Consider the following 15,914-nt stretch of genomic DNA (forward strand, 5'->3'; position numbering starts at 1 on the left):
CAGGCTGTAAAACTCAGCCACCCAGGCTGTAAAACTCAGCCACCCAGGCTGTAAAACTCAGCCACCCAGGCTGTAAAACTCAGCCACCCAGGCTGTAAAACTCAGCCACCCAGGCTGTAAAACTCAGCCACCCAGGCTGTAAAACTCAGCCACCCAGGCTGTAAAACTCAGCCACCCAGGCTGTAAAACTCAGCCACCCAGGCTGTAAAACTCAGCCACCCAGGCTGTAAAACTCAGCCACCCAGGCTGTAAAACTCAGCCACCCAGGCTGTAAAACTCAGCCACCCAGGCTGTAAAACTCAGCCACCCAGGCTGTAAAACTCAGCCACCCAGGCTGTAAAACTCAGCCACCCAGGCTGTAAAACTCAGCCACCCAGGCTGTAAAACTCAGCCACCCAGGCTGTAAAACTCAGCCACCCAGGCTGTAAAACTCAGCCACCCAGGCTGTAAAACTCAGCCACCCAGGCTGTAAAACTCAGCCACCCAGGCTGTAAAACTCAGCCACCCAGGCTGTAAAACTCAGCCACCCAGGCTGTAAAACTCAGCCACCCAGGCTGTAAAACTCAGCCACCCAGGCTGTAAAACTCAGCCACCCAGGCTGTAAAACTCAGCCACCCAGGCTGTAAAACTCAGCCACCCAGGCTGTAAAACTCAGCCACATTGCGTTGAATGGCAAGTGAAGTCGTATATCAAACAGTTCTAAAACCTTGACCTTTATTCAAATAGAGCTCGACACCCTGGTTTTGTAATTTATCTAGGGTGACTCTTTTGAGTTGAAACCCTCGTTGTCTTCTTTTAATGCTTCAAAAAGTAAACTCTCGTATCAAATAAGGTTCTCTTAATGGGGCCCATGCAAGTGAGTTAATGCTAAATGTAAAGCAATATCGATTGAATGACTATGGCTCATGAACAGCCCCTGATCCATTCACCTACAGCGCATCAATTCTCTCTCGAGACAGAATAATTGATATGCGAGTATGAAATCCAACCAGAATAGAATATGGATGCAAATCAAATAAATAAAGCACTATATTGTCCAATATTAGCAGACAATAGTAAACGGTAGTTCGTTTGACAAAAAACAAAATAAAAAGGAGAAAAGTAAGTTCTAAAATAGCTTCTGTTTGTTAGACACACTATGCTTACAGCTACGAACCAAAGGGGCAGTCCAGCTCTGATCTTCTTACATTGGCTTCTCTATCAATCCTCCTTATCTCTTTTGTCTCTCTTTCGTTCTCACTTTTAACTCCTCTTCTCGTCTTTTATTGTTTTTCAATCGATGTCATCTTCCAGCAATAAGACAGTATCAACCCCCCCCCCCCCACACACCCGAAGACACATTGAAATAAACAAATGATGTAATAAAACAATAAGAAGACATGAAGTGACATATTGAAGTAAAGCTTTCTACTGCAGGTGTCACGCAATACGAGGTCAACAGGTGAACATGTCGAAACATGGGGATAAAAGACATATAAGTCTTTTATTTAGATATGTTGTTTTTTTCTCCTGGTGTCCTGATCTCGTGTCAGAGGCAAGGTTATCTAGTCTAAAGATTCCTAAACCTGTCATGCTTAAAACTAGCAGACACATTCAGAGCAGGTTTTTACAGCGAATCAAACAAGAAATATCAGTTTGTTTATTGGGATATGTTAGTTTGCCTCCTTCAGACCTGGAACGATGATGAAAGCCTGGGCCTAAGTTCATGGCCGGAATATTGCCGCCAACACAAAAGTCCCCCCCTCCTCCAAGCAGATATGTAAAAAGGAACGGAAAGTACCCAATTTTAATATGTCTTTCTTCTAGGCAAAGTCAAAAGCCCATGCATTATAGAGTCTTGCACTTGTGATTTTCACTCGTAACGTTCAAACAGAACACTGATTTATGTCAGTCTCAAAAAAATATTTTGTAATATATTCGTTCTAGAGCAATGTCCTGACGCGCTTTGCAAGAAGACGCCCCACGACAATGTTTCACACACTGTCACCACAGGATACCACATCATATACTTTACAAGCCACTGTCGACCAATGATACCACATCATATACTTTACAAGCCACTGTCGACCAAGGATACCACATCATATACTTTACAAGCCACTGTCGACCAAGGATACCACATCATATACTTTACAAGCCACTGTCGACCAATGATACCACATCATATACTTTACAAGCCACTGTCGACCAATGATACCACATCATATACTTTACAAGCCACTGTCGACCATGGATACCACATCATATACTTTACAAGCCACTGTCGACCAAGGATACCACATCATATACTTTACAAGCCACTGTCGACCAAGGATATCACATCATATACTTTACAAGCCACTGTCGACCAAGGATACCACATCATATACTTTACAAGCCACTGTCGACCAAGGATATCACATCATATACTTTACAAGCCACTGTCGACCAAGGATACCACATCATATACTTTACAAGCCACTGTCGACCAAGGATACCACATCATATACTTTACAAGCCACTGTCGACCAAGGATACCACATCATATACTTTACAAGCCACTGATAAAAACTTTATTTTAAAAAGTGTGTTTTTTTCAACTCTTGAAGCAATTTTATAATTAGAGTATTTTTAACTTTTATTTCTCTCTCTTTCTCTGTCTCTCTCTTTATTCCTCTCACTAAATGTAAAAAAAACAAAGAAATGATAATCGATTTTCGTAGGGACAAGAAGGAAAATGAAATTGTTTCTGTAGCTGGAGAGACTATTGAAATTGTGCAAACCTTTAAATACCTGGGTACTATCCTAGACAATAAACTAAATTTTACTGCAAATACTGATTATATCAGCAAAAAAGGGCAGCAAAGATTACGATTACTAAGAAAACTGTCCTCGTTTAATGTTAGCGAAAAGGATTGGCTATGTTTTATCACGCTCACATCTGCAATATTTTAAGTTTCAATATCACTGCCTGGTATGGCAATCTGAGCATTAAAAATAAAAATAAACTTTATAGAATCCTAAATGCTGCTGGCAAAATCATTGGCGAAAAACAAACCCCATTTGGGCAGTTGTTTGAGACAAACATCTATAAAAAAAGCTAACAAGATCCTCGAAATAAAGAATCACCCTTTGTGTCAGGATTTTGTGATTTTACCATCACAAAAGAGATACAAGACACCGATAGCAAAGACAAATAGACTCTTTTGTTCCCCTGGCAATCAAATCATTAAATAAGAACAATCTGGTATAAACTTTGTCACATGTAAATTATGAGTGAGTCTGGTGTGAATGTACACTTTGGTTTCTTATAGTTATGTTTTTTGTTTGGTGTAATGCACAAATTGTAAGACAAATTTCCTTACGGATAATAAAGATTATTATTATTATTATCTTTAATCTCACCACTCCTATTTCACACTTAAGCTTAATAAAGATCTAGACTTTACGCTCAAACAAACTATACAACGGAAAGAGAGAGAGACACACACACACACACACACTTACAGAGAGAGAGAAAGAGAAAAGGAAAGGCGAACGGTTGGGCTATAAATGTAAAGAGTTAGAGAGGAGATGATATTGAAAGATATAGGAAGAGACATGGACAAAAAACAAAGAAAGTGAGTAGAAAAAAAGAGTTAGAGAAAAAGAGTTGTGGAAGAAGGTGCAGAGATTCTTTTCAAAGTATAACTTGGTTCTAGTTTCTCTCTTGTTTCTGTTAAACATGCTGAAGTTAATGTTTACCTTATCGTCTGTTTTACGATGCACCATAAACACATTTATAGTCTCTCTGTTTTCCTAACAAGCGTCTTTGTTCTTTTTTTTTTTCCCCTCGTAGTTCATAGAGGTTTGAAATAATTCACTGTTTCACTTTTTAAAAAATGCATTTTCTTAGCGATAACTGAGACTTACTGTTCTATCGGGTCACGTGATATTTCCTTTTTTTCTTTTCTTCCTCCTATCTTTACTTTTTTTTTTTTTTTACGAGTCTTGGGTTTGGGCCAAACACAGTGTGTGTGTGTGTTTTTTTTAATGATTTAAAAAAAAATTTTTTACATGGTATTTATTATTTAACATTTTGGAACAAAATGCCTTCAATGTTTTCAACAAAACAGATCAGACAGGGATAATAAACAAACATTAAATATGGCATCACATCTGATGAATACATCTTCTTAAAACATACGTGTTTTTTTTTTTAATTTATCTATGTATAAACAAACGCCACTCTTAATAATGCCCCTCAACTCCCCCGCTCCCTTTTTATTTTTTATTTTTTTAAAGCGCGAAGCTTGTGTGTGTGTGTGTGTGTTTAGCTAAGTACGAAACTCTGTGTGTAATTGTGGGCCTCGCACAGTGTGTGGGGGTGTGAGTATGTGTGGGTCACTGTTGCAGTCTCGTGTATGTTTATGTATAGGTTTTAGTTTATCCCTGTGTGTGTGTTTACCTGACCGCTTTGTGTTTAAAAGAAACAGATTCAATTTCAAAATACCCCCCCCCCCCCGCTTTTCCCTAAACTGTTTACTTACAAAACAACGAAACATTAAAGAAATCAATTTATTTCAAGCTTTAAAATAATGAACAATGGCCGTCTGTGTTTATTCTAAGACTTAACAGGAGTACTTCTGATACCCAAACAAATTCATGATGGAACAGATGTTTTGGTATATCTATTTTTATTTGTTTTGCGCTAATAAGATTTCTAGGTAAACATTCCATATAACTTCATCTCTCTAACTGCCAACAATTTGTATTTCTAGTCTAACAACCACTTCTGTTTCAGCAGGACTAGGACTTTGCACGGGGGACATCAGCTGTTTTTTTGTTTTGTAAATGCATTGCTCAGGTTCGGAATGAAGGAGCTGTCTCATTATCATCAAGGCTGTATATCTATATATGTAGCGCAATATATATTGAATGTAATGAAAGAACTCTATCAACAAAGCGACCGCTGCTTGTATTAATATTGAAATGCTGTGAGTCTATGTTTTAAATGAAATATGCAGAGGATAATGCACCATAGGTTGGTTCTATGTAAAGAACTAAGAACATTAAACGCACAAGGCAATCGTCCAAAGCACGGTAGGCAAATCAATGTTTTATTATCTCCCTTGTATCTCCGCGCCCCCTCCCCCTCAGCAATCTATCTACTTGTATTTACATTTTGTTATGAGCTGTTTCACCTTTCATCTTGATCAAAACTTGACAGCAGATCTTATTTCCCGGAGGTTGAAGACAATGACAGCGTGAAGTTTTCTATGACTTCAAATGACTTTTCTTAATATTTACCTTTGGAGAGCTCTGAATTATTTTAGGGTTAGGTTCATGAAAATTTTACAATTTTCAGAATTCTTAAGAAAAGACGTAGATCTATTTTCAACAGAGTACTTCTTCTTTTTATTCTATTCGACTCTTCTTTTCTATTCTTCTGTATTCTATTATATTCTAATATATTCCTGTATTTAACTATTCTATTACATTCCTATATTTTATTTCTTTTGTTTTCAGTTCCATGCTGTTTCTTTTATCCTGTCTGTTTCTCTATTATTATATACTCCATTGTTCTCTTTTTTTCCATTTCTCTATTTTATTCTCTACGTGTCTATGCTGTTAGTTCGGTCTTATCTTATAAATTACAGACGTTTCTTTTGAGAGAGAAAGTGATATGTGTATTGATGTGTTAAGCATGTTAATACTTGAATTGTTCTAACTTGTTGGTCTATGGGGCCTTTTTCGGCAGCTGTTAACGAATTTATCAATCAATTTCATGCACAAGAGAACTCGATAAATTCAAGGATACTCTTATACACAGAAATAGAATTCAGTCTTCATCAGGATTCGAACTTTCGGCTTTGTATCTGCAAGCCGTGCGTCCCATCGGTTCAATTGTATTCTATTTTATTAAAACTAAATATAAACATATATGGTTATTTCGATGACATGAACTCAAGTTTGCTTCTTGTTGTTTTAAATAACATTTTACAAAAATAATCCTAATTATAAAACGGAACAAACTGCACAAGGACAGAAAATTGTATCCATCTCGTCCAACAGACTCTGAATGCAGTTCTCGCCCCTTTATAGTTCTATGAAGCCAGTGTTCTAGTACTAGGGGAGACAACACAGGGAGCGGATTAAGAAGCATTAACCAGGATATAGAGACTACAAAAAAAGGAAAAGATCTGCAGACTTTAAATAGGCCAGTGAGTCAATACATAGGGAGGGTATCCAGTACTAAATCTTAAATCAGCACTTATTGTGCGTGGGAATTTGTTTTTTCAAATGAGAGCGATTCTTTGTAGAAATATAGAACAAACACGGAACGGAAACAGAAATACTGTCAAATAATTACTGAACATCAATTATGTGGCGTGAATTCTCTTTGACCAGGACTATATGACACTTGTGAGCTGACAGTAGCAGATTTATTCATTGCAAGATTCATCCTTGAAAGTGCTATAGATATAGTGTGGGGATAAGGTAAATCTGAAATCAGATCTAGACAATCAGGAAAAAAAAGGAGATGCTCTTAATAATAAAACTATCTGGTTCAAGTAGCATGAATGTGCTTTGATTGAGATAGAGCTTTATCATCCTTTATGACATATAAACAAAATGGCTTTGATTGGAATAGGGGTTGCGGCTTCAAGTTAATTGGTTTCAATTGAGCGATAAACAAAAATGCTTTGATAAAAATTGGAGTTACAGTGTTACACCATTAAAACAAATTTATTCAAAATAGCTTTTAAATGTAATGTTTCTGAGCAGAGTCTTATAAAGACTCTCTAGTCTAGATTCTAGAAACTGGCTCATCTTATGTTCAGAGTGCAGACGTATTTCCGCTCATGAAGTCGTAAAAATTTACTAAAAATAACACCAACGCGTACACATCTGTACTAGAGGTATAAGGCAGGTTTAACATATTCGTTTTTCAAAGTTCGAAGTTCAAGGTCCAATTTATAAGATTCAATCCTTTAGTGAGAGAAAGTTGAAGAAACAGTTTGTTTGTCTAACCGGTGGCTAAACATATATCCTAAACATATTTACAGATATTACAGACAGATAACTATACAATCAATTAAAAAGCTGTTAAGAGTTGATACCTATACGTTTAACTAGGATGTCACAATCCCAATAAAAATATATACATACCCTGATAAAAAATGTTATACAATTTTTTACTTGAAGCATTTTATCTTACATCGTTAATTTTCCGTAAATCGTTCCGTACATTAGCGATCTAAGACCAAATGAAAGAAAACCAATTCTGCAGCCTAATCGTGTGTTATGCGCTCTGGCCTGTAGTCTCAAATGTTCTGAGTTCAAATCCTGCCTGCCGCCGTCCACGCAGTCATGCGGGAGATTAGGGCTTAGGTATAATAAAAATTCGATTCCGAAGGAACATCCGAAACATGTGAAACAAAAAACTTTCATGCAATATTCTCAAAGTTCATTCATGCTCAGCTTACCTTTGCCTACAATTCATGCTTAGCTTACCTTTGCCTACAATGACGTCATCGGGAAAGTTGGTGATTGAGAAACCTGCCCTGAGTTTTCCTTGACGCAGCTCCAGGAAAAGCTGATACTCGGATAAGACAGCGATACCCTTGGCCTAGGAACAACAAGAGAAACAATACAAACATCGTCTGGGTTTTGAAAGAACATATCTACATCAATCATCGTTAGTGAGTTAGTTAGGTGTGACCCCCCCCCCCCTCCTTCCGACACAAACAAACATACACACACCTTCTACTAGAACCCAACGTTTACATTACCTGATGAAACAAAACGATCTAATACTTTTACTTTACACACTGATGAAACAAAACGATCTATCACTTCACTTACATTACCTGATGAAACAAAAAGATCTATTACTTCACTTACATTACCTGATGAAACAAAACGATCTATCACTTTACTTTACATACTGATGAAACAAAACGATCTATCACTTTACTTTACACACTGATGAAACAAAACGATCTATCACTTCATTTACATTACCTGATGAAACAAAACGATCTATTACTTCACTTACATTACCTGATGAAACAAAACGATCTATTACTTCACTTACATTACCTGATGAAACAAAACGATCTATTACTTCACTTACATTACCTGATGAAACAAAACGATCTATTACTTCACTTACATTACCTGATGAAACAAAACGATCTATTACTTCACTTACATTACCTGATGAAACAAAACGATCTATTACTTCACTTACATTACCTGATGAAACAAAACGATCTATTACTTCACTTACATTACCTGATGAAACAAAACGCTCTATCACTTTACTTTACATACTGAAGAAAAAAAAACGATCTATTACTTCACTTACATTACCTGATGAAACAAAACGATCTATTACTTCACTTACATTACCTGATGAAACAAAACGCTCTATCACTTTACTTTACATACTGAAGAAAAAAAAACGATCTATCACTTCGCTTACATTACCTGATGAAACAAAACGATCTATCACTTCACTTACTGATGAAACAAAACGATCTATCACTTCACTTACTGATGAAACAAAACGATCTATCACTTCACTTACTGATGAAACAAAACGATCTATCACTTCGCTTACTGATGAAACAAAACGATCTATCACTTCACTTACTGATGAAACAAAACGCTCTATCACTTTACGTACTGATGAAATATAACGATCATTGTATTTATCTTTTTTTTTAATAATGGGAAAGGAAAAAAAACAACATATAAAGTCCGGAAAAGCAGTTTCATGTTTCCAGAGTAAATATTGTTTGATTGTTATTGAGGCTGGGGACAGACCTTGTTGTTGTACTTTGTTCGTATTACTTTCATATTTTAGCATTTCCAGATCTAGGTCGGTTTAGACGCTTTTTGTCTGTTTCAGGCCCGTTTGAATATTACACACAGTTTCAATTTAGAATATTTATGAAATAGATTGTACAATACACATCACAAGAAATGCATTCAACATAATAAAACAATAGACCTATAAGTTAATTGAACAATAAAATCCAGGCGGAGTATATTAAGGGGAGGTATCCCTAGAGAAAATCGAGTTTCAGGTCAAGGATATCGATTTTTAACTTATAACATAATTAAGTAGATCAATCATTTTTCATTACATTACAATCATTTTTATTGCTTAAATCTGTGTCTAAAACATGTTTTTTTAATGTTTTTGTAAGGGTTATAAGACAAAATCTTAATAAAATTTATACTTTGTAATTAAACTCATTTTTCTCAAAATGTTAGTTTTTGCACATGTCATTGTTTCTTATTAGGAATTTCTCCTAAACTACTTGATAGATTTTGATGAAATTTGAAACACTTCTTAAGGACATCATTTACTTTACTGGTACAATGTTGTGTTGTTTTTTCAATATTTTATTTACTTTTTTTTTTAAAATATTTTTAATTAATATTTATCCTGTTTTTTTAGGTCTAAAAAAATACTAAAAATTCTAAAATTTGTAAAAAATTTAACATACTTATATCTTTAATTCTGACGTTGTACCAATTTAGAGGATCCTTTTTCCTTAACTTTTAATTCAATTCAATGTATTTCTGATCAATAGTTTTTACAAAATTCAAAGTTTTAATTTGTATACAATAAACAATATGGCCGCCGTTACCATGGCAACCATCATTCAAAAACTTTGTTTTTTTAGCATTATTTATTTTAGAATATCATTATATGTTACCATAACAAATTTCAAAGGCCTAGCTTTAGAAATAACAAAAATAAGATTTTCAGGGATACCTCCCCTTAAAATTAAAATGCGAATGCACAACTAACTCACCGAATTTTCTTATCTTCCTTTATCTAATCTCCGCTACACAGATTTATGTGGACTTTGGAGTGTGTCCAATTCCACCATTATCAAAGATTTTAGAAAGAATGAGAATCAGAAAATAAAAATGTTTTTAATCAACGTCCGTTATATATTTTAGCTTTGCTGAAAAGTCCATTGCTTAATACCAAATAACTTCCGTTGTTATAATATAAAACTACAAGCGACGCAATTCGATAGGTGACTTAATATTTGATTACGATTGAGTATATATGAAAGCTGCCCATCAAAAGCCCATGACAACAGAACATTTGCAATAGGAAAAAAAATATGCCATTATCAGAGAGACGTGGGGAATGTAAAAAAACAAACAACTTGACTTACTTTGACAAGTTCTTTCAAAACTCGTTTCAAAACTGTCTTCATATACAGTTGTATTTAGGTTGGTAGCTCATCGTCCCAACTACACATCTTGATACTTATCATTGTCTCAACTACACATCTTGATACTTATCATTGTCCCAACTACACATCTTGATACTTATCATTGTCTCAACTACACATCTTGATACTTATCATTGTCCCAGCTACACATCTTGATACTTATCATTGTCCCAACTACACATCTTGATACTTATCATTGTCCCAACTACACATCTTGATACTTATCATTGTCCCAACTACACATCTTGATACTTATCATTGTCCAAACTACACATCTTGATACTTATCATTGTCCAAACTACACATCTTGATACTTATCATTGTCTCAACTACACATCTTGATACTTATCATTGTCTCAACTACACATCTTGATACTTATCATTGTCTCAACTACACATCTTGATACTTATCATTGTCCCAACTACACATCTTGATACTTATCATTGTCCCAACTACACATCTTGATACTTATCATTGTCCCAACTACACATCTTGATACTTATCATTGTCCCAACTACACATCTTGATACTTATCATTGTCCCAACTACACATCTTGATACTTATCATTGTCCCAACTACACATCTTGATACTTATCATTATCCCAACTACACATCTTGATACTTATTGTCCCTACACATCTTGATACTTATCATTGTCCAAACTACACATCTTAATACTTATAGTCCCAACTACAGATCTTCATACCTGTCATTGTCCCAACTACACATCTTAATACTTATCATTGTCCCAACTACACATCTTGATACTTATCATTGTCCCAACTATCAATTTAGCTCGAACTAAGATCATAATCTCAAATGTTGGAGGAACTGAACATTTTTATAAAATACAACTAGTACTCACGTTGGTGTCCACGACTTTGTGCTGCAATATAATTCCATTCGCTTGTTTGGTTTTGAAGGACAATGAATAATGCTGTTTCTGTGAATCCGCCATCTCGGGGGTGAAGGCCAGGTAGGACTCCCCTGGCTTTCTGAACGTCCAGGAATTTTCACTCTGTTGTCCATTGCTTTGGGCTACTATTAGGACGACCACAGCAATATTCAGCACAAGCTTTGTAACCGTTTTAGTCTTCGTGGTGGTCAACATTTGACCATCCGATCGCCACATCCTGATATCAAATCATGATCTGAAAATATTTCATTTTTATTAATAGGCTGTTTATTTTTTAAATTTTGATGTTTTATACATTATTAATTTGTTCCTAAACGAACTAAAATCTAAAAATGTTACGAAAAAAAAAAGAAGATGAATAACACGTATTAAAAAAAAAGTTGAGCACAAGTCCACTTATATCTGTCTTTCCTATCTTAATTCTAATAGCCTGTAGTGCAACCATATGCAAAATGTATCTAGCAGGCACAAATTGTGTCTACTATAAAGCAACCACCCAGTCAGAAAGTTAATATCTTTGACTATAAAGACAAGCTTGCAGATTGCTTTCTTTTGGATTTAGCTGAGATAGTATAATTGTACCAGGTCAAACGAAAGAGATATTTGGGCCACATATATCTGGGCCCCTCTCTCTTCCTCACGCATGCCAAAATTCTTCAAATAAGTTCAGTAGTATCATTCAAAAAAAGGATGAAGGGGCCCCCATTCTGTTGCTACCCCGGACTAGAGTCCTGCGTGTACCCCTTCTCCCGGCCTGATTGTACATATATTCTATGTTAAAATAAGTCTAGAATTTGTGCTCCTTTCTAGAGTCACAAAGTGCCGCACAGTTTAAATGCTTAGCGTCTTTTTGATGAATAGAATAAGCAAAAAGAAAATTGACATAAGGATGGCACGCAATATTTAAGTGTTTACAGTAGATTTATGGACACACACACACACACTCTTATACTTAGATGGCAACTCAAAAACCATAAATCTATTAAAATAGAATGAACGCTGGGAAGACGGAAGGCGACAGAAAGTATGTGGACAGACGGGAGACACTTGAATCCTATGACTTACTGGCTTCATTTGGGTGCATTGATACACACAGACAGTGTGGGCTGGGGGATTGTAGTCTAAAAATAAGTGATGTAACTTAACACGAATTCTACAAGTGGATGAAACACTACGGGGCTATGGGAATGGATTGTCAGATGCAGATCACATGTATTGGTTTTTTGCTATGGCATAATAACACTAATATTGTAGTTCTTTTTTTTTTCTATTGAAATAAAAAGAATGTAATTAATAACTTAAAAGATTAATATAAGGATAACGATAAAAAACGTACAAGAGAGAAAGAGAGAGAGAGAGAGAGAGAGGGGTGCGAAAGGAGAGAGAGAGAGGTGCGAAAGGAGAGAGGAGAGGTAGAAAGAATATAAGGTGAAGGGAGAAGGGAAATGATGTCAGAAGAGGGGAAATGAAATATGGATAAATTTATACATAAAGAAAATAGCGATAGCCTAATTGATTAAAGCTAAAAATATTTAAATCGTGAATGAAGTATAGAGCTAGGTTGACTTTTATATATAAACATTGGCAGGAATCAGAAACAAACTTTTATAACTGCCAAAGTTCATCCCATTTATAAAAGCAAACATCCTCTACCCGGAGACAGACTCGACAACCCCAACCAGACATAGTTACCAACAAGTTTGAAAAGAGCGATCCATACACTAAACAGTGGGTAAAAACCATGTGTCTGAATATCACAAAAAGTGTATGATCTATAATGATTTCTTTATTATTGTAAAAATAAGAAATATTTAAAAAATACTTTATATTAAAACCACTAAAAAGTAGAAAATAAAAGAGTTAGGTGTATTTAGTTTGAGTTGAAGTGAAATTCAAGCCAACGCTTTTTTTTTCTCCATTTTTCACTTTCTTTCGCGTTAAAAAAAGCCTATAAGAGGTTTTTTTTCTTTTTAAATATTTATTATTTTTATTTTTTTTTTAATATAAGCGTTGTTTGTTTTTTTATATATGTTTTTACTTATTATTATAATCTAACTTTGTACAATTATTTGCGTGGTAATTAAGACAATGTTAATTAACAATCCATTACAAAGTTTTCTTTATAACTGATTTATATACATACAGTCTTTGATATAATCTTTACTTACATTAACACTTAATTATTTTATTTTGCTCTAGCTATCTTCCAATACTTATCACCTGATTCTCTACACAAGGCTTATTTACCCTTAGCTAGTACGTTTATTCTTTATATTTTAAAAAAAAACAAACTAATTGATTACGACTAATTGATTTACTAATTGGTTGATTTTTTTTAAATTTATTCATGTGTTTTAATCGATCTTGAGCTTGTATGCAAAATTTGATTATAAATGGATTAGTAAAAATGGTCGAAAAATCGATTTAAAAATCTAGACATCCAAGACAGATACAAAGCGATTTAACATAAGCATTGTAAACAAAAAAAAAAATCAGCTCCCACTTGTAATTTAAAAAAAAAATGAAATTCGTAAATTATTCCGCAAATGTTAAAATTCGAAATTTCGTAGTTTAAATGGCTGTGTTTAATCAGCAAAAAGAATTAATTTCTAAAAATGGTTTGTTAAAGTAGATATAAGTGTCAGGTTCAACCAGCTCTGTGTTTTTTTCCATTCATATTGCTTCCACTCACCCAAACACATCACAGCTGAGCCTCCAAATCTCAGTGGAATAATGTCGGAACAAAACAAAGTCAAACCGCTCCATTCCGGAAAGATTTCAATATTTAATACCTAAGACCGAGTGGTGCCGGCCAATGAAATGAATACTTGAGTGTTCCTCAGTCAAAGCTCTTCCAGCATGGATCAACTTCCAGTTACTCAACAGAACAATGGGGAGGGGGGGGGGGAGTCTATTGGTTTTATTTAGTTTGACTACCTGCGTCTCACTTGACATTACACTTTTACAAAGTGATTCGACTTTAAGAGGAATGACTCTTCGGCTCGTAAAGTAAAGTGTGTTATTAGTACATAAATGTCCTACTTTATATCTGGTAGGCACAGAACAAAATAATAACTACACAAAAAGAAAAAAAAACTTCGTGTTCGATTCCAATCATATAGTCAGGTGTTTTAATGAATCCTGAGACTTTCAATTAGAAAAAAACAAAAACATGGCGTTTTTATTTCAACATTAATCACCTCCCTTTAATAAAAAAAAAATCTGTATTATCTATGAGGAAATTTGTCTTACAATTTGTGCATCACACCAAACAAAACATAATAACTATCGAAAACCAAAATATACATTCACACCAGACTCACTCATCATTTTCATGTGAAATATTTATATCAGTTAGTTGAATTGTATTTTAAGATTTGATTGCCAGGGGAACAAAAGAGTTTTTGTGTCTGTCTTTGCTATCGGTGTCTTGTACCTCTTTTCAGAAATTAAAATGATAAAATCCTGACCCATAGGGTGACTTTTTATTTCTAAGATCTTTTAAGCTTTTTTATGAATGTTTTTCTCAAACAGCGGCCCATATGAAGTTGGTTTTTTTTTTTGTTTTTTTTTTGCTAATGATCTCACCAGCAGCATTTAAGGATTTTATGAAGTTTAATTTTATTTTTAATGTTAATATTACCATACCAGGCAGTGAAATAACAAGGTTACAAAAGACAGTGTGGAAACAGTGTGGAAACACAAACTCAAAATCGGCCCCCGAAGTGGTCCACCCAGGCAGGCTTCAATATTTTCAGAAAGAACATCCGAAAGAAATTATATCAAAGACAAATGAGAGATAAGAATGGAGAAAGAAGGTTAACAGATCTTGTGTAGTGCCCCAACGGTCCCGCAGATCAAAGGATAGGTGAAAGTGAATGATAAGTTAGATGTGAACCTGGCCTAACTAGTTCCCCTTTCAGACCTTGTGATCTATAGGGCAGATGATGTAAAGTTCATCTGTTTTTGAGGCCTACGGTTAACGAGGGTGTCATGTAGCCAGCACAACGACCAACGGCCTATACTTTTCACCAACTAATGTCAGGTACCCATTAGAGTTGAGTGGACTAAGAGGCGCCCAAAGATTCCAAAGTTGAAAATCCCAGTCTTCACCAGGATTCGAACCCGGGACCCCCGATTCGGAAGCCAGCGCTTTACCGCTCAGCCACCGCGCCTCCCCTGGCCTAACTGATGTCTTATAATTGATCTAATTGTTTTGAAAAGGCTCAATCTTTTATTCGAATCCTCAAAAAAAAAACAAAAAAGAAAAAAAAAAAATTTCCGTAATAAAAAAAAGTTCACAAAAATGAAGTTTACAAGATTACTATTCTTTTTAAATTAGGTCTAACTTGTAATGCATACTAATTAGCTTTTTCTCATAAAAAAAAACTGCTTGCATAACTGATTATAAAAATTAGATTTTTCGCTTTCAGAAAAAAAAAAGTAGCCGTTGCATCAGAACTTTGAATGGTCTAAAATATTGTAATGTCCGATTTAAATATCTTTTCTAGTTTACGAGATCTAAACGGGACGGACGGACAGACGGACAGTCGGACAGACATTTCGCACAAAACTAATAGCGTCTTTTCCCCTTTCGGGGGCCGCTAAAAAAAAACGTAAAATATTGCAGATGTGAGCGTGATAAAAAATCGCCAAGGCCTTTTCACTAACCTTAAATGAGGACATTTTTCTAAGTAATAGTAATCTTTGTTGCCCTTTTTGGCTGATATGATCAGTATTTGCAGTAAAATTTAATTTATTGTCTAA

General features: G+C 35.0%; 1 protein-coding gene across 7 annotated transcripts in view; it reads right to left on the minus strand.

The window, feature by feature from the left end:
- LOC106065004 (axotactin-like) overlaps nucleotides 1–15,914 on the minus strand; it is a 107,580-nt gene that overhangs the window by 56,702 nt on the left and 34,964 nt on the right. For all 7 annotated transcript variants that reach the window (XM_056029128.1, XM_056029126.1, XM_056029127.1 and 4 more), the window contains exons 2-3: nucleotides 11,097–11,382; nucleotides 7,477–7,591 (exon numbers count right to left, since the gene is read on the minus strand). In XM_056029128.1, the coding sequence (XP_055885103.1) occupies nucleotides 7,477–7,591; nucleotides 11,097–11,363 (382 nt within the window). In that variant the 5' untranslated portion in view covers nucleotides 11,364–11,382. The remainder of the gene's footprint in view (nucleotides 1–7,476; nucleotides 7,592–11,096; nucleotides 11,383–15,914) is intronic.

Source organism: Biomphalaria glabrata, chromosome 5 (assembly GCF_947242115.1).
Source record: "Biomphalaria glabrata chromosome 5, xgBioGlab47.1, whole genome shotgun sequence".
NCBI lineage: Eukaryota > Metazoa > Mollusca > Gastropoda > Planorbidae > Biomphalaria > Biomphalaria glabrata.